Here is a 27,609-nt window from a genome sequence, read left to right on the forward strand (position 1 = left end):
TTAAAGAAATGGGAAGGCAGGTAGGCAGGATTGTGTGATTGCCTCCAAAAGCGTCCTAGCCACAGAGTGTGAGGTTTATTCAAGCTCCTTCCACGCCTGAATGTAGAAATAGTAGCCAGAGGCACCTGTCTTTCAAGCCTTCAACTGCCAGGAACAATTTTTCTTCACTTAGTGAAAGATCTGCTGCAGGTAGTCAGCCTCACAGGTAAAGTGCAGGTTCTGACCTGGCTGCTGCCCCTCCACAGGAAGACCTTGGTTGGATGTTCTGAGGAGTCAAAAAAAAAAAGAAAATTGAGCATAGATCACTAAATGTTAGGAGAGGGGTGGAGAGCAGGGAAAGCTGGAGTATTGCTCCCTAAATCCGAGGTTCAGCTGCACCTTGAACTGTGCATGTGCGGCTCCATTTCACTCATCTCAGGTTTAGAGGTACTGCAAAAGCACTGGTGGAGGATAACAAGGCTTGTCCGAGATTTGGACCCTGCTTATGGAGTGACTGGGTAAACCTAGACTTTTCACCCTGGAAAAGTGCTAACTGAGAATGCTGTGCATGAAGTGGAGAAAACTCAAGAGTGCTCTGGAGAGAGCACATAGAAGCAAAGTGTTTCAGTCACTCCATCCAAGAGCAACGGGGCACCAGATCCCAGCTACTAAACTGAGTTGCAGAGAAAACGAAAGTGGGTGAGGAATTGTCGTAGATCTCTGCAAGGCCTTTTTGCAGACTATCGTGCACGAGCTGCACGGGGAACTGGACGAGAACTGGGAAGAGAGAAGAAACAGCACCGGGCAGGGGAAATCCTCTGTGCTGGAAATACAACCTGGGAGACTCAAAGGAGGCACTGCGTGTGTGCGCGTCCCGTTCCTGCCCGTCTGTAAGGACGCTTTCCCTCCGACCGCTGCCAGCGGAATGGAGCCGGGCCAGCGGCGCACAGGCACCACGGCCGGCAGCAGCAGCACAGGTGCCACGGGCCCGGCGGTGACCGGCAGGGCCGCGGGGCGGGGCGGGCCGGCGGCCCCGCGCTCCGCCCCCGCCGGGGCCGCGGGGCGGGGCGGGCCGGGAGCGGCGCCTGCTTCCCGCGCTGCGCCCGCAGAGCCCCTGCGGAGCCGCCGGGCCGGGCCGGGATGAGTGCCTGAGAGCCACAGAGCAGCGTCTGCGGCCGGCAGCGCCCGCGGTCACCTCCAGGTACAGTCCGTGAGTCTGCGGTCCGTCCGTCCTTCATCCCTCCACCTATCCATCTCTGTCTTCTTTGGCAGCCCCGGCAGGATGGGCTCATTCCTCCTGGTGTTTAATCTCTTTCTTGGCTACCCAGTTCTGTACAGACAGAGCTGCTTTTTTTGCGGGGTTATCAGCATATTGGGGAAGGGAGAGACTTCAGCGCAGCAGTTGCGGTGCAGTGAATGGGTCCTTCTCCTCGTCCCCTTCCTTGTAGTAAGATTGATCAGGGTCCTGCAGCTGCACGATGTGGATTTTTTCCGTGGCTGTAATCCTTGGAGATGGGTTCCCTGCTTTTCTTTACGCCCGTCGGTTAAACCGATCGCTGGTTTTCTTGGATGGGAAGGATAAAAAAAGCACTGATCTACCAGATTGTGTTTGTAGGCTGAGTAAATGCGTGTGTGGGCGGGATGTGTGTGTGTGTGCCTTTCGCTGGGCATCTGCTGAGTTTGAGTATGGTAAGACTTCAGGCTCCTGCGCTGTGTGAGTGGCAGCAGTTCAGGGGGACGAGGAGAGTAAGGACTGTTAAATGACCCAAAATCAGTGTTAAATGACCCAAGACCAGTGCGTCAGTTACATCTAAGCGCTGTGCTCAGTCCAGGCTGTAAACTAAGGCAGCCCTAACAAGCAGTGCCTCCCTGCTTTTCTGTCTGTGTGTGAAGCTAAATAAGAGGCATGAGGAGCTCTTTCAGAGGAGTCCTCCTGAACAGAGCGGAGGAGGGCTGACTCCTCTCAACGGGCAAGAATGGCCTGAAAAATCAAAAGACCGGGAACAAAGAGGTGCTCTGTACCTCGGGCAGCTATGTCTAAGCCAGGAATGTTGAGGGGGTTGTTTTCAGTGGGATTACCGCCTTGGTGAGCTGAGATGTCGTGCCATCTGTGGGAATTTTGGATTTGGGCGGGCGGGACTGGGTCTGCAGGCTGTCTCTTTATTTTGAAAGCTGAGAAGGAAGAGATTTTTGAGGTACGGCTTCCTCGGGTTTATCTTACGGCTTCCAGGTGAGATGCCTTGGAGAGAAGCTGTTAATCAGCTGAAAATCAATTCTAAATATACTCAAGACAAGTGGCTAACTGATGAGCTGTACTGGAGAGAACTAATAGCTGAGACCAAGCCCTGATTTTGGATAAGCAGTGGGGATATCACTCCTTTGCACAGCAGGACTGAAGCAGGCCACTGTAGGATTTGTTAAATCTTTGTAAAAGAGGAAAGAAATTACTGATTTAGGAGGGGTTAAGCTCACAGCTGTGCCACGCACTGAGTAAAATGCTTTTTTTTGTGTGCGGTGCACTGAATCCCGGTTGGTTTACATTCTTTGTGGTTTCTTTCTGCCGAGGTTTCGGGGGACGGCAGTGAGTGCTGTTGCCTCGCTCCGGTTGCGTGGGCTGCCTGAGCAGCCCTTGGCGAGTGCGGGGTCACCGTGCCCGCTCCTGCTCTGCGGGGCGAGCCGCTGTCGCACTGTGTCACAAGCGACAGGCACGGCTCAGTCCTGGAGCGCGGTCAGTGACAGAATATGAACTGGAAAAGCTGGCAACGTGGGGCTTTACTTTCGTGACTGGGTACTTAAAAAGTGAGGTTTTCCTGGGATGAGGACAGGCAGGAGCTGTGTGCGGATTATACTGCCAGTCTGTGCTGTGCATCACTGTAAGGGTCCGCTGAAAAGTGCTAGGGCTGGTTGGGATAGATTGCCTGCGTTTCAGAGGAGGAAGCACAATTTGTGATAGCACATACTTAAACATTTTTTCCAAATGTTAGTAAACACACAGGTGTACTCTGCAAGCACTGACAAGCACCCTTTGCGTGGCATGGGTACGAGCGACTGAGCCACATCATCTAATAAACATTTTGACAGAAAATGAGCTTGTAAACAAAGCTTCCAGAGAGCATTTTGCAGCCACTGCAAGACAATACGTAATTTACAAACAGGAGGCAAAGACTCCAGTTGATAGCTGTTGCTAATTTCTCCTCTGTTCTAGCTGCTGTAAGAAGTTGCATTAAAAAACTAAATCGCTACTGTGAGGAACCTGAATGGGTGGCATTTAGCGTGGCTGTATTTTTAAATGGAAAATGTGCAGGATCATGACAACAATCCAGCTCACTCTCCCTAGGCGGCTCCAGAATAGCACTGAATGACTCAGATCCATGCGTTCTGACTATTTTGGGCTTGATTCATCAAAATGCATCTTCTCCCTAGAATAAAATGTTCCCCAGGTCACCTGCCCCTCCCAAGGGGTCGGGTACTCTGCTTGCTTCTTGTCACATCTGCAAATAGGGCCAGAAATGCCAGGTAACACACCTGCAGAGAGGAGCCTGGGAGCTGCGAGTCAGCATCAGGCAGCACAGTGACACGTTTGGATGCATCAGGAGTAAGATAGAGCATAAAAAAAGCTTGAGTCAGACTGGGGAGTGGGGTATTCTCTGAGATAATTGCTCTCATTGATACAAGGCCAGGTGCTTTTTGCATGAATATAGCGTGCTGAACTGACAGTACTTGTCCATCAGGACTAGAGCTGATCCTCCCTTAAACATCCTGCAGGGATTCAGACACTATTAGGCCACGTTTGTAATGATCTTTTCACAGCCCAGCGTGGTGTACATTTGCTCAATACCATACCTACTGGGTGGTGACTTAATAGGTGTAATTGTTCCAGGGCAAAGAGCATTTGGCCATCGATTGCAAAGCCCAGGGGTCCACCCTCAGCCGGGCACGGGAACTGCTGCTGGGTCTCGGAGGCTGGCACAAACCAGCACAGACAGCGTGTGAGGGGAGGAGGCTTCTGCTATGGCCCTGCCTGGACTGGGGAAAAAGATCTTTTCAGTCATTTTGGCTATAATGTGCTTCTCTTTGATTTCCCGAGGAGTCAGGCAAGCTGTTTGACAAGTCCTGTGTAGCTCAGACCCAGCTCTGTTGTAAAAGCCACTGGCTGATACCCAGCCTAGATATAAATGGGTGCAAGTGTAAGTGATGCAGATACAGAGCTGTGCTTTCTTTCTTAACTGACAAAGTGGAACCATCATCTCTATCTTCAATCTAGACATTGGAAAGTGTATCTTGTTGTTGTTTTTGTGATTTTGGGGGTTTAACTGAAGTATTCCTGTTGCAGAAAAGGGGAAATATACTGCTTTCAACCTGCTGTATATGGAAGTGTCAGTAAAAATTCTTACTCTTCATGGAAACATAAGGGCTCAGCGACTGGGGAAAAAAAAATCATATTAATTGTTTGCCTTAAAACCAGCAAGTTTGCTACATCATCTAAATGGCAAAGACATTTGGCAATGAGATTTTAGGTAGACACAGTTAAATGAAATTTAGTGCTGTTATTTAACACTACTACAGCTTGCTGTTGTAAATTATAACTTGGCTGCCTATTATGATTACAAAAGGGAAAGGTGTTTTCTTTTGAAGTGTACTGTTGGTTGCACCAAAAGGCCAAGCACGGGTGTCTGCAAAGAGCAACAGTTTTGGGGTTCAGAAGGTATCTTGCTTTGATGAGGTTGAAGAAGGAAGCCTATCAAGAGAGCTTCATGCTTAAGGCTAGTACCGTGCTCCTGGCAGTAATATACGATACACCTTCTGTACACCTTTTGAAAAAAGATCTTAGTGCTTAATGAAAGGAAATAACCCCATACTTATCCCTCTTTGTACTGTCAAGCAGAGGAATGCAGTAATGAGAAACTGAGTGACTTGACTAAAGCCACGTGAGGAGCTTGTAGCAGAGTCAGAAGCAGATCCAAACTGCCAGCTGCCAGGTCTAAGCACTGAAATAATGCTGCTTCTGTTTTCTGTGGATGGATATATGAACCTCTCTTGATGAAACCGGTTATCACTCTAAAATGGTCCAGAACCACACTTGGCTACCATCTGTATGCTGACCATGCAGATAGAGAAGGTGAATCTTTTGGCTCTGGTCATCTGGGGTGGGTTAGGATTACATCCCTGTCACATCCCAGGGTTCCCATCCCTGTCACATAGAATGGATCACACTCCCCAAGGTTAGTGGAACTCGAATACCAAAATGATACTCTTCTGGTGACAGTGCAGGGGAAACGGCCCCCATCTCTGTTAAAGACATCATATTTCAGTTTCGTCAGCTTGAAGTATGCAGGAGGCACAAAGCATGTTACAGAAAGGATGTGGAGTGCAGAACTCTGTAGATACAGAGCTACAGGACTCATGTCAGAGTTCTGATTCACTAGTGGGGGGTAGCACAGCGTGGATGGCATCACAGGCTCCATCTGTCCACCCCACGCCCCATTCCTGAACATCTCAGCCACTGTGAATCAGCTGCTGAATCACTCATTCTACAGTGTGATGTTTTGGAATAAAACTGTTTGCTTGCCTTCGAACTCCTCACCTCAGAACTGCAGCACCCATCAGCTGACTGAGGCGCAGCATCCCAGCTGCCCCTCAGCAGTGTGAGCTGCAGTGGTGAACTCCTCCAGGCTGTGGAGCTCTGCATCTTGCTGGTGGATGGCAGCCCTGACAATCCAGTTTGCAGCTGGCTGAGTAGAGAGGTGAGATTTTAGTCTTTCGAGGCTGTAATATTTAAGAACAAATAGAGCAAATGACAAAACGGTTCTGTTCTTTGCTGGGTACAATAAGGGGAATGCTTTGCTTCTAAAACCCCCACCCTGCTTCAGTAATGTAAAGAACTGGAAGGCTTTAGTAGCATTCTTGCTTTCAGTCCAGCTGTCTGCTCAGAAATTTTCATGGAAAAGAGTAGCTATATGTGTTGCCTGTTTTTTAAGATGGGAGGTGGTTCATTGAATCCTTTAGCTGGCCTGAGACTCTTGTGCATCTTTCCATTTCATTCATTCTGTAAATCTCTCAAGTTTTGAAGAGTCACTATGGAGCATGCAATGGAGTGAACTTTTCTAGAATCTCTTGTGCCTTCTGACATTTAATTACTGCTGCGCTAATGCATGGTGTCACTTACACTTATCCTGTTTATTCATGTTTTAAACTTCTCTTCTGAAACTGGGATTAGCAAAAAGATGTACAAGGTACAAAAACTCCCCACTTTTTTGAGGAAAGCCTTATTTTGCAGTCGAATGCTAAAAGGACATCATCCAGATGAAGAAATTACCCATAAAATTAAAAACAACTTAAAAATGAACTTAGCAAAAAGATTAATCAGTCAGTGATGGAGCATGCTTTGTATCTTTTTAAATAATTGTGGCCTTTTTTGGCTTTAACCTACAGATAGAAATCTCAGCAGCGTTGTGGTCGTGGTAAGACACAAGTACTTTAAGAAATTATAGGTGTGGTATCGTTTTAGTATCATGCCTTTCTAGGCTCTTGCTTTTGTGTGTCCAGCAACACAGACAAATTGTATCATGTGTTTTGTTTTGGAGGAACATATGTCCTGTCCTCGGCCTCGACTGAGTAATTTTTCTGCAGCTGGGATTTTTGCTGCGATGCAGTCTGCCTGCATGTGCTTGTCTGGCACTGCAGCAGTGCTGTCACAGCCACCTTTCAGCACCATTAGACTTTCCCTCTCTTCCTGCCCCACTGAAGAAGAGGATGGGAGAGGATAGAAGGGGAGCTGAGTTGCAGGGCTTAAGCAGAAGACATGGATTTACAGCACATCAGAAACAGAAAGGAACTTGCTTGTTTCCTTCCCTTTTTCTGTGCTTGCAGATTTGGAGAAATTCAAGGCATTCTTAAATGCCCCACAATGTTCCTAATGTTCCCAAGTAAACACACAAATGTATTCGTACCCATCACACCTTTGCTGTTCACTATCCAAGGACTTTAATTTTGACTCATTCAAGGTTCACTTAATTACTGTGCCAAAGTTCTCATACTTGAGTGATCAGATAGCAGTGCTGTATCTGACCTTCCCAAATCATCAGCTGGGTCTATTTATAGACCCAAGAAAAATGCACATTCAGGAGGAAAATGCCTCTACTTGAAATTCAGTTCTTGTTTTATTCTTTGCTTGCTAGCGTTTTTCACTTTTCTTTGCAGTTTGTCGTTGCCTGGGTGATTTTTGGAAGACTTTACAAAATTGTTCATCCTCTGCTGTTTTAGTGAAGATCAAAATGTACTTTAAGACTCAGTCAGGTTTCTTACGTCTATCTCAGGTCTTTCCTTGCCCCACCAGCAACTGTCCAAGATGACAATATGTATGACACTGTCCAGCGTTTATAGTTGTAGTCTTCTTCCTCTGGGATGGATTCCTTATGAGAGGTTCTTAATCTTCCTCTTGGTTTCAGTCTGGAAAAAGCAGGTATCACTCTCCTTTCATCTCCTATGCGAGTATGAAAAAATATTCTGTACTCGACCTCTTAAAAGATAAACTTAATAAGTAATTCTAGGAGGGAACTATAACTCAGAGTTGGTGCTCAAGTCACACTCTGAGAATTGTACGGCAAATTCATCACAAAGATTGGAAGAAGGAAGGCTTGAGCTGGGATAGTTCTGTGATCTTAATTTCTGCAAGTAAGACACATGAAACACCCATCTGGGTGTTTTTCAGGTTTCTTGTCTTCTCAAGTAGCTTGAGCCATAAAATTTCCCTTTACCTTTCAGTTAAAAGTTTTGTGAGCAAAGCCCACACACCAGAAGAGCTGTAAGGAATGCGATGGGTGGCGTCTGTGTCTGGCGTGCTTTTGTTTTGGGCAGCCTGGGTGGGTGCCCCGAGCACTGCAGAAGCATTCCAGCTGCTCCAGCCAGCAAGCCGGCTTTGTCGAGGGCCTGGCTGAGATGCCTCTACATAAACACACACAGTATGGGGAACAAACAAGAAGAATTAGAGACGTGCACATGCCTGCACGGGTGTGGTATCACTGGCATCACAGAGACGTGGTGGGGTGGCTCCTTTGGCTGGAGCATTGGAATGGAAGGTTGTTGGCTTTTCGTGAAAGACAGGCTAGGAAGACTTGGAGGGGGTGTAAATCTGGAGGAATATGGGGAAATTGTGCAGGAAGCTGGGGATGAGGTTAAGAAAGCTAAGGGCCAGTTAGAACTGAGTCTGGCAGAGATGTCAAAGACAACAGGAAAGGCTTCTATAGGCAGGTTGCTGACAAAGAAAGAGGATAATGAGGACCCTCTCTGGAACTTCGCTCCTGCAGGAAGTCAGTCTTTTGTTTTACCATACCTCAGTTTTATGATGGCATCCTTAATAACAATGGTGGAGGGTAATCACCTGCTAAATGTCCTTACGGGCTTCTGATTGTATAGGGAACAGCTCTGCGGGAATGTAATTGCATTTTTGAAGTTTGCATCTTTTAAGAGGAGGTGTGCCTTGGGACTCATATCATTCCTCTGCCTGAGGGAAATAATGTGGGAGAAAACTACCTAACAGAGGAGCTGAAAGTGTTTGGCAGTGGCTTTAAAGGCACCTTTCATGGCTACTGCTGAACTTCTCAGTGGGTGCTTCTATGAAGGATACCAGCTGTCCATATTGTTTGGTTTGTTTTACAAATCTGATGTGCAGCCTGAGCTCTTTAATATAAATTAAAACAAACCAATGCAACCTTCCACTGTTTGTAGTAGGAAACATGCTTTTTGAGCAAAAAGGTTTGGAAAAGCACTTGGCAGCTAAGCCTGATTCCTTTAGTTTTGCCAAACTGAAACTTGGCTCCTGCAGGAGATGGTGGGAGTTTGACCACATCGTCTTTGGCTCTGACTTCCTATTTGCAGTGCTGTTACTGGCAAAGCCTGAGGCTTCTTTCTTGTCAGACTCTACTCACAGCCAGAATATGGACCTCAGCACCCAAGGCCTCATGTTCTTCATAATGATACTAAATGCAGAAAAAAATATTGTATTCTTCTTTCCACAGTGCCAAGTCTTTGACTTCTCTCTGACATAGGAGAGCACCACTGGTAAAGCCAGGAAACTATTTAATTGTTCTTTCCTTCAAGGCAGCTGTTTAATGAAAAAAAAAAAAAATAAAATTAAAAAAAAAAAAAAACAACAAAGAGAGAGATAAATATGTTTCCATGTGATTGCTCGCCAAATATTTCCAAAGCCTAGTTAAAAAGTTCCAGTTTTTACCTCCTGGAACATTTTTCATAAGAATAGTATTTCTTGACAATTTTTTTCCCAATTCCTGTTTGTCAGATCCTGCCCTGCTGTACTTTGTCAGCAATATTTTTAGGTCCCAAGATGCCTCTGATCTAGATTTGTGGACCATTGTCTGCTCTATAACCAAATTTCAGTTCTACTCAGGTTATTCTGAAGGCAGGGTTTGGCTGAAGCTTTAGCTAAAGAAGCTTCTAATTAGAATTAAGCATGCTGCTTTGTGTCTTCACCTCCAAATAAAATATAGCAGAGGGTTCAAGGTCAAGATAATAAAGGAGTCACGCTGGAAAAGCACATGTGTTGTATGAATCATCCCGTTGGCTATGCTATATTTATCTCTGTCACACTTTGATATCATCCCTTTTCATCACATGGAGAACGTGTCCTCTGTCCTGTTCACTTCCAAGTGAAAACCAGTTCTGACCATGCAGGACATGACCACCACTTGGTGTCTCACTGAAGCAGGACTGAGTCTGCTCTGACAAGCAGCTTCCAGAAGTAGATAGCAAAACAAGTGGGACAGTGTGTACCCTTTGGGAGAGACTTTTGAGAACTTTATTTCATGGTTAAAAATCAGTACATCTATTAATGGCCTGATGATTTTTTCTTTCCTTTTGATAAGGCTCTGGGAGACTGTGTCTCCGACTTGATTTGTGCTGTGAGGATTGCATGAAATCAAAACTAATTGCTGGCTAGTCTGGCTAAATCCCCTTCAGATTCCAGTCTCACACTGAATTAGGCTGCTTTGGTTAATATGAGACCTGGGTTGAAACAACTACTCGCCTTGGTTTCATACAAGTGCTAATATTGATGTCCAGTTGTTTTGCAGATGCAGACTAGCCTTTCTCACTTCCCTGTGTAGTATTACCTTGGAGCCACTGAACTACAAATGTTTGGTGGGTTGCAGTGTTTACACACTGTTCACTACCACTTGCATTTTGACTGAATAAACTGTGCTGCAGTAGCTGAAAAAAAATCTGAGTTTTGGTGCAAACTGGACACCTTTGAGTGTCAGTGGGCTGAAGAATATTCTGGAGTAGGTTCAAGTCTGTGGCTTTACATGCACGGTATGAAAACGTAGGAAATGCTGCAGAAGGTTCCTGTCAGCTCCTCAGTAAAGTTTTGTTCCTTAAACTGGGTTAGCCTTGCAAAGAACCTGAAAGACCAGGAGTCTCTATGCATCAGGATGCTTTATCAGTGCCCAGCATGGCTGTGGCAGGGTTGCACCTCCCCTGCCCAGTAATTTGAACTCCCTTGTACAGGAATCCTGTTAAGTTCTGTCCTGCACTTCACCCTCTTACGCTGAGGCATGTGCATTTACTTTGTTCCTCTCCCAGTTCACTGGGCTGAGTGAAGTTGCATCGCTGGCTGAACAGCTCCACAGAGTGTCTGATGACACTTTGCAGACATGGAGACTCTTCAGTCTTTCTCATTTTCATGCAGATATCTTTTGGCACCTCTCAAGGTGGGATTAGCACAGGTCATGTAGGCCAGGAGGCTCTCTCCACTGTCCTTCTCTGCCTTTGTTTTTGGCTTTCTCTTACTGTTTATTTACTGAACCGCTCAGGCTTGTGCTGGCTTGAGTGTCTCCATTGTCTGGACACACTGCCAGCAGCAGCAGCAAGTCTGTGTGGTGCTTCAGGTCCGAGCTAAGGAATCTGGCTAATAACTTAATAGCTTCTTTCCACAGAGCTCTCTCTGAAAAGTGCTCTATTGTGGGCTGGGGAGCACACAGATGGCAGCACTCTATTTATCTCCAGGCTGTCACATCACTTGTTGTTCTCCAAACGGGGTGCCTTCACAGGCCGCTGTTTGCTGAGGTCTGTGGCTTTAAAGAGCCTTTTCTCAAATAGGATTTGATACAATGGAGAGAAAAGAAACAGCATCTGCACTTACAATGATGGCTCAGAGGCATTAATGCTTTTCTCAGGCACACACACATGCTTGATTGACACATAGGCACAGCAGCCTGTGGATATTGTCCTTTCAGTTTGATCTCCCTTGCCTTGAAGTTGTGGGGAGGATTGGAAGCAAAGTGCCATCCCCTTTTGCAGTTCATCTGTCTCTCCCTGAATGCCCATCAGCACCCACAGCCCAGTAACTGCTGCAGGAGAGTTAAAACCAGCACATTTGTGGTTAAAGCTGGGCATAAACTTAGCTTCCCATCGAGGCTGTAACACCTAAGTTCCTCAAACTGTAAAGAACTGCTACTCTCAGAAAGCAGGGAAGGAGGGAGAAGGAAGGAATTTATAACTCAACACTCAAGCAATCAGAGAGATTTTATCTTTTGGCCTTTTCAAGGTACTGCATTACCAAGAGTGCTCTTGGGTGGTCATGGCCCCCTTGCTGCCCACCCACTGCTCTGACTAAACAGCCTGCAGCACTGACTGATCTTTTCCTTGGAAAGACTCTTTGATTCCACAGGCACTAAGATGCAGAGTGATGAGTAATTGCATTATTTTTCCTAAAGCTAGAAAACACAGGGCTGGGTTTTTCACATTTTCACAGAATTTGGGGAGAAGGTTTAACAAAACTCTGAATCTGGTCTCATCTTTTATGTCCTTGGTGAACTTGGACAACAGTGGTAAGCAACTATGCCCAGGCAAGTTTTTCCAAATTTCTGTACAGCCACTCAGAGAGTCAGTGGAGGCAGGTACACTGAAGCATCAGGCTTTATCCGGGGTCACACCTGTCACAGTGTTATTGGGAAAACCAAGCACCAATTTACCAGGGTGGAGTTGGGAAATGGGACATCTGGGATTGCAGGTTTATTGCTGTCACCTTTAATAAAGGAGACAGTCCTGTCACATAACCTTTCCAGGGCTTTGCTTCAGTCTCTCTCCTTCTGCACTGGCTGGGGGTGTGTCAGCCTGGGACAGCCTGAACACGCTTCCCCATCAGAGTGCTGCTCTTAGGGAGCTACTTTTGGGATTTGACCAAAGTGAAAGTTATGCCACACTCCAAAAAGCTTTATAGAAAGTCTGAGTTCCCGAAGCCTGTCAGGATTGTTGCACCTCCTTCTAACTCTTAGCCTGGACATCTTGTCTGTCATTTAATAAAGAAACAGCAAGATATAAAAGAAGTACCTGGCGATTGTGACAGGCAGTGTTGAAAGCCTGTTGGCCCTTTCCTGAGAAATCTGCATAGGCTTGAGAACCATACAGTCTTTATTGTGTGCAAGTAACCCATGGTGTGACATGGAGTTTTCTTTCTAGTGCAGTATTATCTCTGAAGATAAAAAACCCCTTACCTTGTACCTTCTCTAATTATCCCTTATCTCTTTTGTGTGTCTCCTCAGGGAAAGATGCCACAGACGCCTCCCTTTGCAGCAATGTTTGACAGCAGCAGCTACAATAGGAACCTGTATCAGACAAAAGAAGACAACTGTGGAGGGCTCTATTACCACGACAACAATCTCCTGTCAGGCTCTCTGGAAGCTCTGATCCAGCACTTAGTACCTAATGTGGATTACTATCCTGATGTAAGTTACATGCCCAACTAACTATGGCCAGGCCTGATGTGTCTCCTAAAGGGGAACATGTGCAGCAAGAGCAGAATCACATCCATGGCTAAGGAAGGGGTTCAAGTGGCTGACCAGCAGTGACAACATGTGCTTTACCTGAGTGTAGCATGCAATAACTCACCTTACCTAGGAAGTCTAATGCTTTATTACTCCTGCTGTGAGGTGAGCAACCCTGGTGACTCATTTATAAAGCACGCACCTAGACTGGCTTATTGCTTGATGGATTGTGTGTACCATTGACCCTCAAAAAGCTGCCAGGCAAGCTGAAGAGAACACCATGACCACTGTCATGACAGAATGAAAGTATTTATTGCAAAACCAAGTGGTTTTTAATGCATGTTTCCTGTTGCTCATCTGAGGTCCACGTGTATCTTGCAATAAGCAACCAAAATGTTGAACTGGTATCACACTATTTAGGAAGACCTGAGGCTGGATGTGACAACAGGAAGTTTGTCATCTGAGAAATTTTGACCTGCCTAGGCACATCTATGCATTCTGACATTTTTTTGTAATTCTTAGAAAAAGAAGATAAAAAAGAATGCTATCAAAAGGTGGCAGGAAAGGGCAGTTGGGGATAACTGGTGGGTGATGAAACTGCAGCTCTACTTGTTGATATGCTCCTGCTGAAGACGTAACTCTGTTTATGTTTAGCCTCTGTTATTGTCATAGATCTATTCACATTTCTGAGACAGGATGTTTTTTAACTTGGGTCAGAATTAACAGCAGCACAGGACTGTACTTAGGATAGTGCTTATCTATTAATGCTTAGTATAACTTCAAATACGTAGCAATTTAGACACTGGTTGGTCAAACATGATGATTTATTCCAAGTTTCTAGAGCCAGAAAGAGACAGATTTATTCCAAGTTTCTAGATCATTTTAGAGTCTTTGTAGAGTGGGTGCCGTAGATACTTAACTACTGGCAAAGTGGAAAGTGGAATGGATATTCTGGATATCCATCTCACAATGAGTTGAAATCATGATACTTGGAAAATCAAAGCAAAATTAGGAGCCTCTTCTTGTAACCTCAGAATCAGTTACTGACTTTTATTCTGTAAAGTCAAGCTGTTTAGTTCCCCCCACTTTTACCCAGGAGATAAAGATTTACTGTAGAGCAAGAGAAGATGAGTTGAAATTTTATTCTGAGTAATTTCAGGTAATGAGCTTACAATAAGGCTATGGGCAATAGGAGAGCTAAGCCACCTTTGCCCTGCCTTGTTTTGGTTTAATCTTAAACAACTTGGCTCAAGCACAAACTTACAATACTGGTTCTGGAGCAATGATAAGTGTTAAATTAAATGCTTACCTCTGTAGTAATTGCTTTTGGCACAGCCACATGCAGAGTTTTCTTTTGCAGATAGTAAAGTATGAGGAGCAGATTTTTCAGGAAGGCATTTTGAGAAACTATAAAAAAAATGCTGGTAATTTATGCCTTTCTCTGTCTTCCTCTTGTTCACAGAGGACATACATCTTCACCTTCCTTCTCAGCTCCCGTCTCTTCATGCACCCCTACGAGCTCATGGCCAAAGTCTGCCACCTGTGCATTGAACAGCGGAGACTCAGTGAGCCTGGCCTGGACAAGGTGAGATCCCACATTCTCAGGACTTCCCAGGTCTCTGCCCAAACCAAAATTCTCTCTATACAAGAGAGTCCTTAGTGCGATCGAACAGATTGAAAACATGACGCAAGCAACTAGAATTTGACCTTTTATTCACTGAGATCCATGGGGAATTTCCACTGCTCAGCCTGTCCTCTATGAGGGCTGCTGCTTTTGCTGCACTGCTTGTTTTACCAAGAGAATCTCTGAACCAGGGTCCTGAACAGGTCAAAATCTGCCCTCTGAAAGTCCAAGGTTTTGTTGACCCCTCTCCTTAATTCACCAAGAATCAAAAATCATTTTGTGGTCACTATGCCCAAGGCAGCCTCTGACCACCACATCTCCCCATCAGCCTCTCTCTGTCTGTACACAGATTTCTCCCTGTAAGGTGTAGTGCATTCATGGGTCTAGGCACAACTGAAATTTACCACTTTCTTTGTTGATGGTTAGTCATAAATTATGGAAACACTAATCAATGCCTTGCACTGAAACATTCCTGATAATGAGGGGATTCATTTCCACTCACCTGAGGCATAATTTCCAGGTCAGCTAAGACAATGAGAGTCTCTTCATTGGCTTCCACAGCCACTGGCTCTGGCCTGTAGTCCAATGCTGAGTAAAGTTAAGATTAAAAATTATTTGATATTCATACCTTTATGCTCCACAGTATCCTGCAGCACAGAATTCGATTTCCTTTGAGCTGGATATTTCCTGCATTGCTGTTACATGTAACATTCCTAACTACTGTTTCCAAATAGAGCTGGACCCAGAAAATTGCACCAAAAATCCTACAGTTGTTAACCGAGTGGACGGAGACTTTTCCTTATGATTTCCGAGATGAAAGAATGATGAGGAACTTGAAGGAGTTGGCACAAAGAATAGCCAGTGGGGATGAGGTAAGTTGTCTGCACACAAATTTATTGGATAAAAAGGCATTCCTATTACATTTTGGTATTGCTGTTAATAACATGGTGTGGCTCTGGGTGCTTAAGAAAACTTGCTGTGAAGGTGCTGGTAGGCAAAAAGTTCTGTCTGGTACCTAAGCCTAGGATGAAACTACAGAGCATAAGCAGATCTTCTCCAAAGCATGGACAAAGTTCTCTCGACCTCTAAGCCCATAACATAATCCCATTTTGTGCATACAGGCGAAATTTGGATGTTAGTATTTATCATTTTAGTGATTCTACTTGAAAGAAGCTAGCTAGGACAATAACTGAGAAATCCTTATCAGTGTTGATCATTTCTCGAGTAAGGTGTATTGGAATTGGGCCTTTGACATATAGGTCAATGGAAAAGTTACAGCAGGTTTGGGGAGAAATTTCCAAAAGAGGTCTGGACCAGGAAGAATTGTCTTGAGCTTAAAGCATCAACGTGGAGGAAGTCTGTCATATTCCTTCCTGTGGATGGAGCACACAGGGAAATCACCTGACCTTTTTCTAAATCCCACTTTCAGATGGAAGTAAAGTTCCACGTGGGTATTATGAAATATTTGGATGCTTAACTGGTGCTTGTCTTTTAAGTACTCAAATAAACTCAGCCAAATGCCAAGGGTTATATTTACTTAGTGGAAGGGAATTAACAAGGTTTCAGTAAGCAAATCCTGTGTAGCTGGCACAATACTGTGATTGCAAAAGACACTGGAGTGGCATTTGAAAGAACTATAAACACAAATAGCAATTGCTAAATGGTATTGTGTTTCCTCAGGGACCAGTGCCCCTTATATAACCTTTTAGGTAATGGTATGGATGAGGCAGCAAACAGCACATTAACAGGCGTGGAGGTAAGCTGGACTGAGAGGAGCTGAGAGTGCTGCTGTTGCCCGATCCGAAGAAAACACAAACAACCGAAGTCATTTATGCGGTGCTTTATTGAGGGCCCTGGGAGCCGTGGACTAGCGTCCAAGATCAGAGCCCCATCTTACAGAAAATTTACAGGGTTTTTATATGTTTCTTTACATGATTTCTTAATCGCTACAACATCTTACTTAATTCTATCGCCTGGTACTGTTATCTTCTTGACATTTAGGTTCTTGCCAACAGGTACATTCCTTAGATAAGTGATTATTCCTTAGATACACTGCTTACATTACAAATTTCACTATGATAGTTCATTTGCAGGTTATATGCGGCCTATCAAGCCTTAGCATGACTACTACGACTAATGTCAACTATAAGGTTCTCTACTAGCTAGATACAGTTTATTTCAATCAAATGGCAACACTGCCAAAGGCCTGGAAGGGTCTTGAGAGGCTGTACACAAGCATGGAAAAGAACAAACCTAAACTGACCTTGGAAGCTGAAATATATTTTGCTGTTGTCAAAGTGGAGAGGGATGAAAGAAGATCAGACAAGGGAGGGAGGTGTGGTATGAAATAACAATGAGAAAGACACACAATTTGGTATGCAAGCTGAAGGTTGCAAGATAGCTCCAGGGAGCTTTGGATTGGGAAGAGACAAGAGATGTGCCCTCATTCCAGGGGTGCCAGGTTGCTTTGTTTCCAGATACTCTTCATAGCAAGGTAGGAAACTGAAGTTCAGTTCCAGGCAAAGTAATTACGATGGAGGGCTCACACCCACTTGAAAAATAATCACTGGCACACAAAAAAAGAACCGCTTTAGCCTAGAGGAAGTTGAGTTGGTGGATGGAAGAATGACATGAGAAGAGGGAAGGGTTGTCTGCAACAAAGTTTCTGGCACTACAGACAGTTTAAACAGTGAAATTGTCTATTGAAGGGAAAGGCAGATGTTCAAAGCTGCTAGAAAATGTGCAAAGAGAGAAATCTTACTCTGCAGAGAACTATAAATCCTTTCTAGCTGTAGCTTTGAGGGTTTTTTGACTTTGAGGTTTCCTTTAGAAAGACAAAGTGAAAGCAAGCACTGCAGTAAATTGACTTGTTTTATTGTGAACTGCTTGGAACAGTAAATGGCAACTTCCTTGACCTTGCTTTTCTGCAGATCACTTGGATTTTTGTGAGTCATTACCTTAAAGGATACAAAAGAAGCAGTTTCCTACTCCTATTCACTGCAGTTCTACTTACAGCTTTTTTTTCCACTTCCTGAATTATTGTACTCCAGTTTTTTAAGAGCTGTCAGTAAGGGTACAACCAAAACCTCTCGCCACACTTTCACTCCTTCAAAACAATATATTTGGAAAAAGCTTTGGAGGAAAGGACAAATTTATCAGAATAAAGGAAGTATTGCTGCCTTGGACTGATCATACTACAGTGTGTAGACATTAGTTTTTGGATGATCCTTTTTGAAGCCACCTAGGTTTTGCTTTAACGGCTTTAGGATGATATGTGAAATCTGGAAGAGTAACCACCTTGGTTACACAGATCTATCTACTTAAGAGTTGAGTTCTGCTCCTACTTAAAATTGTCACTCCTGGTAACTTAAATCACTACGTGGAAAGGCCTGCAAGGGCAAAAGAAGAGAGAGATAGTTTTATTATCCTCTCCTTTTCCTCAGATTCACTGCAGGTTTGAGCTCTGACTTTGGCGAAACTGTTCTTGATTTGCTGCAGACAGAAGCAGGCTCTTTGTTTATCACTGAGTGGCTACCTATTTGGTTTTTTCTGTGGTCTTAAGCAGGAGAAGATGGAATATTTTCATTTCTTGTATTTCCTCCAGTGGTGGTTGGTACTTTTCAGGAGGTGATTTGAACACATTTTCTTTGAGCTAACTGGGTCAATACTGAACCTGTGAGACAATCACTGCTTAAACTCTCAGCTGGATTCCTTTTGGTCTGATAAAATGCTAATATTACAAATTCACATAATAGAGCTTAAGTTGACAACAAATACAGGCATCAGCATCCATCTGTTGCGATGTCATGCTGTCTTTTCACATCTTGGAAGTGTTTTCTGATTGTTTGATGTTAAAACAGATGTACAGGAAGAACGTGCAGCAGCTGCTCCAGAACCTGATTCGGAAGCTGGCTGCGGTTACTCAGTACGAGGAAGTGCTTGCAAAGATTGATGCCACCACATCCACAGATCGCCTCACGCTCCTGAAGACCAAGCCCCAGTCCATCCAGCAGGACATAATCACAGTCTGCAATGATCCCTATGTGTTAGCTCAGCAGCTGACGCACATAGAGCTTGTGAGTTGTTACACTCCCGGGGTGACTTCATCCTCCCCCTCTTTTTGAAGTGCCAGTTAACAGGGGATGTGACCTGGCTGCTTCTGTGCTTTATTTAGGAGAGACTCAATTATATTGGACCAGAAGAATTTATCCAGGCGTTTGTGCAAAAGGATCCTTTGAATAATGACAAGGTAATGGCAGCAGATCTGGAGCAGCTCTGAAATGCATCTTTTACCATCAGGTGCTCCATGAGCTGGAAGTAAAGTCCAGCAATACATGAGCACCGGTAGAAAATAAGCTTTAGTACTCTCATTAAGCATTTTGTTATTTTTTTTTTTCTTTCTGGAATACCACTCCTGAAGCTCCATAACTCAGCCAGCAAACTGACTTAAATGAACACATTTCCTGGGTTTTCTGACTTAAGCTAAGGGAGAACTTAATCCTGTGAATGTTTTCCCCAGGCCATATAGGCAGCTTACAGCTGGAAGAGGCTGAGTTTAACTTTGCCTTCTGCATTACTCATTTTTGACATCTGTTCTTCCTTTTTAGTAAACTGAACTCTTTGCAGCCAAGTCTAGATCTGTGTGAGATGGAGGGCAAATATGCAGTGTTTTTAACCAGCTGTGATCTCCTTGAGTGCTGTTTTCAAAATTACTTAGTTTTTTATGTTTTTCATGACTTAACCTCTGTAAATCAGTCCATTAAAATTTGAATTAACTTAAAACTGACAAGCAGAATAGAATGACACAAGTTTACAATTGGATGTTCAATCAGATGGTCTCTGAAGTTGTTTTTCTAGATGGAGATCACCGGAACTGCTGTCTACACCTTTTTAGGCAACCCTGAGCTGTGGTGTAAGAATGATTCCAAGATGATACAGCATAGCACTGCTCAGGAAAGGGATAATCGCATGAAAATGGTAGAGCTGATCTCCCAAAGTTAGGACGCAGTATGTCCATTTGTCATCAACAGCCAGACATAATGTGCCTCTGTTTTCCTTGCTGCCCTTGCAGAGAGCTTAAAATGGTTTCTACTCTATCAAAGGGACAGGAGTAAGGACTGAAATACTGTGCATATCCAAGGAAGCTTCATGCAGATATTTAGCCCTGGTCATTTGCATAAGTCTGTCCTAGGTCCTTAAAGCATCCCAGTAGGACTTAAAGCAAGGGGTGGATTCCACATGCCTGCTGGAGTGCTTTACCAGGCCGACAGCTCAGAAGGAAGTTACACATACTTGAACACTACCACTGCTGCTTTCCCTCCAAGCTTTATGTCACTTTGGGTAATCTGAGTTATTCCTGGTTACTTGACAGTATTTGGGAATGGCAAGGCAGGAAGCCAAAAGATCTCACAGGGAAAAGATAAAAATTGTGCTAAAAGTTGCTATTTTATTTCTGTCTGTAGAGCTGCTATGGAGATCGAAAGAAGACTCGGAATCTTGAAGCCTATGTGGAGTGGTTTAACAGGCTCAGTTACTTGGTTGCAACAGAAATCTGTATGGTGAGCAAGGATATTTTGTGCTGAAAGGTTTTGTTTAGTTATCTAAAACTGTGAAGCTTTTCCAGGTTTGGTGCCTTTTGGACTTTTCATTCGCTTGGTTCTATAATTGTTCACATTTGGATGCAGTCAGAGCATGTCTGAAGAGGAAATAAGTTGAGTGTTTTAAGCATTAAAACTATTGGTGCCTCAGCCTTGTTAGTGTGACAGTGATGATTTATTCTGGGTTAGCCCTTCTTGGTACATGAGTGTGTCTGGCCTGCTGTTCCCTTCTCTGAAAGGCCCTTGTGAATTCTCTCCTCTGGCTGACCCTCTACTCTCCTCTCCTGTTCTTCATATCCTTTTTCTTGGCAGAGCCTCTTTGCCTGTTGTCCCTGCTCTCTGCCTGCTCAGGATCTGGTTTGTCTTTGCTGTCCTGAATGCTTTTGAACACAAAAGTGTGCCCTCCCCCCCACATGTAAAGGATAGTGTGAATCTGTGGTACACAAGGAAAAAGCTTTTAACAGGGGTCTTATTTCTCTGGTGACATGTCCACATGCTGTTTCCAGCTGAGCATAACCCTATAAATGCATCTCTTGCAGCCTGTGAAGAAGAAGCACAGAGCAAGAGTGATAGAATATTTCATAGATGTGGCACGGGAATGTTTTAACATTGGCAACTTCAATTCCTTAATGGCTATTATTTGTAAGTATGTGTACTGAGATATTATTTTACCCCTGTTTAAATCTGGGTAAAGGAGGCAGAGTGCTTCACACTGAAGTCTGCTGCTTAGCTTGGTCAGCAGTATGAAGTTGCTCAATGCTGCTGTAGTGCTATGTGTGTAGTATAAAGCTGGTATAAACCAAAGTTTTCATTGCAACTTTTCAGAGACCTAAATCACCGCTTTTTTAAACCCAGCATCAGTGCTAGATTGGAATGGTAGCTTTCCCTGTAATATGGAGAATTGATGTCTTCCATCATTTCCATCACATCCTAGTGGTTTAAAAAATGCACATCTCTTTATATCTGGTAGGAAAATACTGGGAATATTTTTTTTTTCATTTGAAATGTGAAAACTTCAGTTATGTGTAGTTTTCAATGAATTGTGTAAGAGATGGTGTTCAGAACACTCATTTGAGCTTTTCTGCTGTTTACAGAAAAATATATATGCATGTACATACAAAACGTATACATGTTTTATCAAATTGACATTAAATAAAGTCATAGCATTTTATTAGAGCTTTCATTCTTTAGGAGATGAAGATTTTGTTTCCAAGGTTATTTTGGAATTTACAGAAAACAGTGACTAATTTCTTGAGTAGCTCCATCGAAAATACTTGTCATTGGTAATAGAGTATTTGCTTTAGAAATACTTACTAGTCCAAGCTACCTGAAAGATTTTTTTGTGTTAAATATTCCAACAAACTCTTTCTCTTATATCAAGCTGGCATGAACATGAGTCCTGTGTCTCGATTAAAGAAAACCTGGGCAAGAGTGAAGACAGCGAAATTTGATATTCTTGAGGTAAGTTTGGCCAATATTTGGACAGGAGGCTTTTAATACCATTTTATTTTTAACTGCTCTGAAATGTGAGTTTGGCATCATTATGACATTTAATTTAGTATATTTGTGCTCTTAATAGATATTGTCCAGCTGGCCTTTGTCAAAGTTCATGCAGGTGCAGCACTATATGAGTTTGTGATTTATCCAAGAGAATGTATTGGATCCCTTGTTGTGCTGAATGGACATTATTAAAACTAAGGTTCTCTTCTGATCAAAGGAACAGAGATACCACAGTCCTTTACAAGGCTGTATTTGTGAGTCTGTTTTCTGAAAAGAAGACCTTCTCCTATTCGAGAGTTGCTGAGCTGAAAAAGGATTGTGTGTACCTCATTATTTGCCTCTTTTCGTGCCTTGCAGCATCAGATGGACCCTTCCAGCAATTTTTATAATTACCGAACTGCTCTGCGTGGAGCCACCCAGAGGTCCCTGACAGCTCACAGCAACAGAGAGAAGGTGTGCTTGCAAATCACTTGGCAGTGGGCAAAAGGGAAATGTGCTTACTAAGTTGCATGGTAAACCTTTATCCTGGAATCCTGATTCTCAGCAGCTCTACCCCTGGTGGGCTTATAAAAAGCTGCCAGATCAGTTTGGTGCTGACTGAAAGTCCAAACATTAAATGATCATTTTGATTATTTAAGTAAAATAAGTGCATATTTATTTATATTTAAGTAAAATAAGTACCTCAGCTCATTTCTGTTTGACAGACACCTATGTCTCACAAACTTGTATCACAAGTAGAAAGGCTAAGGACTGACATGGGGTTGCTAGTAATCTTTTCCTATAGCTGCTACTTGTGCTAAATTTCAGTAATTCAATTCTTAAGGTGGAAAGACTTCAACACTTACTCATAAAAGGTATTCTACACCTCAAATGTAGGCAGAGCTGTGGCATTCCCTTCCTTTATATACTTTTCAGATGCAGAATTGCAGTGGTAGTTCTTGTGGAAAGGAATCAAATAGCTTCCTAGCTGCTCTCCACTTGGAAGCAGTTGCTCATCAACTCCTTATGATATTAGGACTTCATGCTGTGTTTAATAAACATGATCTTGGAGTTCATGGAATAAATTACCAGGCAGATGAAGCAAATCCACGTGCAGTCTGCTGATCTATGCTGTTGTTACACATGGAACATCTGTCTGAGTCCTAAAGATATGTTCACATGTCATTTAAAGTACCAGAAGTTTAAATGTAAGGGGCTTACTTCTTTTCAGAGAAAAGTCAGTTTTAAGACTTCAAATAAAGAACTTAAAGATATTGAAATATGATGTGGTGAAGTGTTCCACAGAAATAATAAGTGATACTTGTTTTATCCCCAGTTGTAACAAGGATGTGTAGCTGTGAAAACTTCAACAGGATGAAAATTAAAATAGAACCATTTTAAGACAGTAAAATTCTCCAGCAATCTCCAAATAAAATACTTTGTTCAGTTGGCAGGAAATGCCTAATTTTAAGCCAGTCAGTACCAAGGTTCCATGACTTGCATGAGCTCAGGGAATTGTAGCTCAAAAACCATTTGTGCTGCTATCCCAATATTCCCTGCTGTGCTTCAATATGCATCTCCCCTCATTTACCAAGAAAGTCCTGTCAGGAGGGAAAGCTACACTACAAGATACCCTGCAGGAATTACATGTAAGAAGTAGGTGCCTCTGACCTTTTATCTTATGGAATCTGCAAGGAAGAAGGGAAAAAATGAAAACAGGAAGGACATGATGTGGAAATTGAGGACTTTGTAGAGAGACTTGCATTTTAAAATGTAGTGAATGCAGTTTTTGTGTCAAGATGTAGAAGTCCTTCAGTATTTTGCTTACCTTTTCTGTCACCTGACTTCCTTTCATTTTTCTCTGTAGACCACTGTGTTTTGATTCAGGACCAGACTGATAATTATGCTGTTCTCTCCCTAGATCGTGATCCCTTTCTTCAGCCTCTTGATCAAAGATATTTACTTCCTCAATGAGGGTTGTGCCAATCGCCTTCCAAATGGTCATGTCAATTTTGAGGTGAGTAGAGCACTGAGTGGGGTTTTAATGCAGGCACAGCCCCTTTAGCAGAAAACTGAAGCAGATCACAGTCCAATTTCCACTGGATTCTGAGAGAGTAAACACAGACTGGAGTTGAGTGTACCTGTTACTTCTCAGGGGAGCTGGGAGGTAGTCAGGAAAAAGCAGTTTATTGAAAGTGGAGTATTTATAGAAACCTTCAATATTCCCAGTTTTTTAAGTGGGAGAAAAAAAAAGACGGAACTTCTTCCTAGTGCTCAAATTCATCTCAACATTTCAATTTACAGGTTTGCTGTAGTTAATGACAAAATGTTCAAATGAGTATTTTAAGGCTTATCTTTTAATTCCTCATATAAAAAGCAAGTTCCTGCTTTATCAAGTTATATAGGCAGCATTTTCATGCATGTAAGTCCCAGATTGTCTCTGAAGAAACATGTGATAGAGCAGCAGTGGGGGAATTTTGACTCTTGTCTTCCCATAGTTCTTCTGCGTCTGATTTCATGCTTGTTATCTGACACAGGCTGAGTTACCCAACGATTTGTTTCCTGGTACTTTCAGTTTTCAAGAAGCCTGGGTTCACACAAAATTGCAGTACATTTCAGTTGTAGTCATAGGCCTAAAATAGCCCAAAGGTTCTAAAACTAGGCTGTGCAGTCACCTGGAATGTCCTTCTACTCAAGGAATCCATGTGCACTTGAGGCATGTTAAACTTTAATTGAAAGAATTTATCAATTAACAGCATCAGCTCACTGTATGGGGAGTGTTTCTTTTTGGCATAAATTTCCAACAAGAAAACAGCATTTCATACGTGCTAACTGACAGGAAACATCTGGATTTTGAAATGTCACTATTAAGCATCAGATGTGAAAATCACTTATGTATTTAATTGCAAAACAAAAAACATGAGTATCATCAAAGTTAAAATTTGGGCATAGGGATGTTTCAGCTCCTTGAAAAAAAAAATTAAGTGCACTTCATCGACTGTCCTTGTATTCACAACAGCGGTTTTAACGAGGTGAAGGAGTGGGAAGTTACCACAGCTAGAAACAGGAACATGGAAGTTAGAAGTTGAGTTATGTCAGATCATGTTCAATTCCAACTTAAAAGCCAAGGACAATTGAAGCCTTGGTCTCCAAACCAAGATTTCTCCCTCTTTAAAGAAAAAAAAAGTTCAGGGTAAGCAATGCTGTTCAAGATATAGCATCTCTTCTGCTTTATATTCTGACAGAAATTTTGGGAGCTGGCAAAACAAGTCAGTGAATTTATGACATGGAAGCAAGTGGAGTGTCCTTTTGAAAGGGATTGGAAGATTCTGCAGTACTTGCTCTCTGTCCCAGTCTTCAGTGATGATGGTGAGGACCTCTGGACTTCTGCAGGGATGGTGTCACTGCCTACTGCTTAATCTCTTTCTGTGTTAATTTGTGGCTTCCTCACAGTAACAAAAAAATGTCCTGAGACATCTCTCTCTGGCAAGTAAAAAATGCTCCTCCCTTACAAATGACAGATAAGATTTTTCTTTAGTGTGCATATAGTCTGTGAGAATCAACATTGGTTTTGAAATAGAATGAACCAAATTGATGTGGTACCTCTAAATGTAACATAAAATGTATTTATGTGAACTTCAGGATACTTTGCACTAAGGGATGCTACTTAAGGAAGAAAACAGGGACTTCACTGGCTACTTACAAAGCACCATCTCCCTGGGCTCATTTTATTCTCTCTTGAGTGCTTTCTTCTCCTCGTGCTTTTGAGTTTCCACTGGTTGGTATTTCCCCCCTCAGGGCAGTCTTTGTTCTCATGCACAGTTTGTTAGCATTGTCTGGGTGCAATTATAAGCAATGCTATACTTCCTAATGGGATTCTGAAGCCCTAAACTGAGGGATGGATAATATGTGCCTGCTTCATTTAACTCAATCTGCTTTGCAGGGAGAGCAAATTTTAAAATGCCAGTAGGCCTAACATAATGTATTTGCTTCTGATTGCAGCACTTTACTTGGCTTCCTATGAAAGCGAGGGCCCTGAGAACCACATTGAAAAGGACAGATGGAAGACACTAAGGTTTGTGTCAGAGGTTACCCAGATCAATAAATAAATAGAATGGGATACAGAGCAAGCATCAAGCAGTTAAAACCAAATGGCATGTTACATGTTTCAACAGATGGGGCACAGCATGGTTGTAAATCCCCCCTCCAATCTGGGACTCTTGGAAAAAATAGAACAATCAGTCTTCATCTCAAAATAAAGGACCTTTCAGTCCTTCTTTCCCTTAGGAAATGGGAACTAGGTCCCCACTTTCTCACAAGTACTATAACAGAGCACTCTGGATTCCACACAGTAGATGTTTTCATAGCTACTGCATCCCTTTCTGCACAAGCCTTTCAGGCAGGGATGAAGTTTGCATAAATACCATTCTGGGGCAAATGCATTGATGGAACCAGTTAACAATTTAGAGTTCAGGCTGGGGAAAAATACTTGGCAAAATCATATTTTTGGCTTTTCTACTACTGCTATTAGAATGCAGCCTCACCAGCTCTTTGATTTTACTAGTTGTGGCAGGATACGTGAACCATTAAGGCAGGGGGATGTAACAATTCCGTCTGATTGATTCCACTCATTTTGAGGAGAAGACAGAAAGAGAGTTACTTACATCAGGGCCCAGACACTCCACATTACACAGGGTGACAAGGTGAAAATCTGTAGTAACACGAATCTCAGTTTCACAGCTTCCTTATTGTAGTCACTCTGTCTGAGAAGATTTGCATCGTTCTAATGATTGTCCTTACCCATTTGCATTTCCCTCTGCCTTTCAGGTCAGCGCTTCTGGGCAGAGTCTAGAGCACACCGTGCCTGCCGTTGCTGTGTTACATGGATTGCCAAGGGGCATGGCTTGGTTTATTTTTCTGTGCACTGAGTGGCACTCAGAACGATGAAAGATGTGCAGTCAGTTGCGATATCGTGGCAGCAAAGATGAAAGAAGCTAATTCAAGAACAAACAGGCAACTTCTTCCATCTGACAGATGAGATAAAATCACAGCCCACTCAGCTGGGAATCAGGCTGAAGTATTGACTGAGAATCCTTTGAAGATCTCAGATGCTGCCTATGAATCATTTCACACCTGGATGAAATATTCTTTCCTTTTGCTGCAGCTTGCTGCTACAAGGACTCACAGGAGGTTACAGAGGGGAAATATTCACCATTCCTTTCGGTGAAACCCAAGTCTACATTGAGGAGCTCTCATTCTTAATAAGCTGAATATATCCCAGAAGTTTGGGATTGCTAAGGGAAAGTACTGGACATAAAAAATAGCTGCTGAGGAGAATTTCTCCCTACCACTGTAATGGTGGCTGGGTTTAATTTTTTTTTTCCCAGTGTGTTTTTGAGTTGGCTGCTGGCAGGCAAACTCATTATTAAGTTATTTAAAAAATATAAAGTAATAAAAATCCAAGGCCATGGTAGAAAATACACCTGCTATAAAAAGATAGTAGCTATGTAGCTCTACAACTTCTAGGGAGGCTTTTTCTTTTGTTGACTTCTTTACAACTAACCACTACATGCTACAGACATTCTTATTTTTATTGTGAGGTTTTGTTACTCTTGATTTTCCATACTTTACCTTCTTCTTATATTAGGGTGAACAAGCTGGCTTTTCTAGAATAGTTTTTAAAAACTGGCATAAATACTGTGTCTAACTATGAGAGTATGTTTTTATTAAGTAATTTTTGTAACTGCTTTTTTTTTTGAAAGGCTAACAGTGGAGAACACAATCCACTTTGTCTGAAATAGCAAGATGCCAAAAAGAAAAAAAGAGGCTTCTTCTTGGCTCCAGCTATGAGCAAAACATTCTTCCTGTGTGTTTGCTTTGGGGATTATATTTATGACTGTGAAGTAGTTTACTGTGTTACATACCTAATAAGTTTTTAGTAGCTCTAAATACTTAGTCAATCTATCCTAAGAGGAACCTGATTGAAAAAAAAATACAAAACCAAGCTGTAGTTGTAGATCACCCTGGATGCAAAAATCAGTAAGCAAAGTACATACTTGGCAAAAAAAACCCCACCCTGTTTTCAGTTACTCTGCTACTGTTGTTAAAAAAAAAGAAAAAAAGAATAAATATATTTATTTGTTGCACTGCA

The 27,609-nt window shown here is 42.8% G+C and overlaps 2 protein-coding genes across 3 annotated transcripts; one reads left to right on the forward strand and one right to left on the reverse strand.

Moving 5' to 3' along the window:
• LOC134563903 (collagen, type I, alpha 1a-like) lies at nt 1–4,031 on the reverse strand. Its single transcript, XM_063422320.1, has 3 exons — nt 3,954–4,031; nt 816–1,195; nt 1–265 (listed from the first exon to the last, which is right to left on the reverse strand). Exons 1-3 carry the CDS (start codon nt 4,029–4,031, stop codon nt 169–171), a joined length of 555 nt encoding a protein of 184 aa, XP_063278390.1. The 3' UTR covers nt 1–168.
• On the forward strand, nt 1,046–27,609 carry RASGEF1B (RasGEF domain family member 1B). Of its 2 annotated transcripts, none has more exons than XM_063423082.1 (14): nt 1,046–1,180; nt 12,537–12,719; nt 14,221–14,343; nt 15,117–15,254; nt 18,243–18,458; nt 18,557–18,631; nt 19,845–19,940; nt 20,519–20,621; nt 21,361–21,440; nt 21,837–21,932; nt 23,380–23,475; nt 24,704–24,827; nt 25,461–25,533; nt 26,286–27,609. In XM_063423082.1, the coding sequence occupies exons 2-14, from the start codon at nt 12,543–12,545 to the stop codon at nt 26,308–26,310; spliced, it is 1,422 nt and encodes a 473-aa protein (XP_063279152.1). In that variant the 5' UTR covers nt 1,046–1,180; nt 12,537–12,542; the 3' UTR covers nt 26,311–27,609. The 2 variants fall into 2 exon arrangements, with proteins under 2 accessions (XP_063279152.1, XP_063279153.1); XM_063423083.1 differs by lacking the exon at nt 1,046–1,180 and adding an exon at nt 5,579–5,723.

Source organism: Prinia subflava, chromosome Z (assembly GCF_021018805.1).
Source record: "Prinia subflava isolate CZ2003 ecotype Zambia chromosome Z, Cam_Psub_1.2, whole genome shotgun sequence".
Lineage (NCBI taxonomy): Eukaryota > Metazoa > Chordata > Aves > Passeriformes > Cisticolidae > Prinia > Prinia subflava.

Bases quoted from the DNA above. Each gene is read 5' to 3' on its own strand.
- LOC134563903 (XM_063422320.1), bottom strand. From the start codon at position 4,031: ATGACTGAAAAGATCTTTTTCCCCAGTCCAGGCAGGGCCATAGCAGAA. The intron at 1,196-3,953 runs GTTTGTGCCAGC...GACGGACCGCAG, and splicing joins CTCACACGCTGTCTGTGCTG to ACTCACGGACTGTACCTGGA. The intron at 266-815 runs GTTGTATTTCCA...TTGACTCCTCAG, and splicing joins GCCTCCTTTGAGTCTCCCAG to AACATCCAACCAAGGTCTTC.
- RASGEF1B (XM_063423082.1), top strand. From the start codon at position 12,543: ATGCCACAGACGCCTCCCTTTGCAGCAATGTTTGACAGCAGCAGCTAC. The intron at 12,720-14,220 runs GTAAGTTACATG...TCTTGTTCACAG, and splicing joins ATGTGGATTACTATCCTGAT to AGGACATACATCTTCACCTT. The intron at 21,441-21,836 runs GTAAGTTTGGCC...CGTGCCTTGCAG, and splicing joins CGAAATTTGATATTCTTGAG to CATCAGATGGACCCTTCCAG.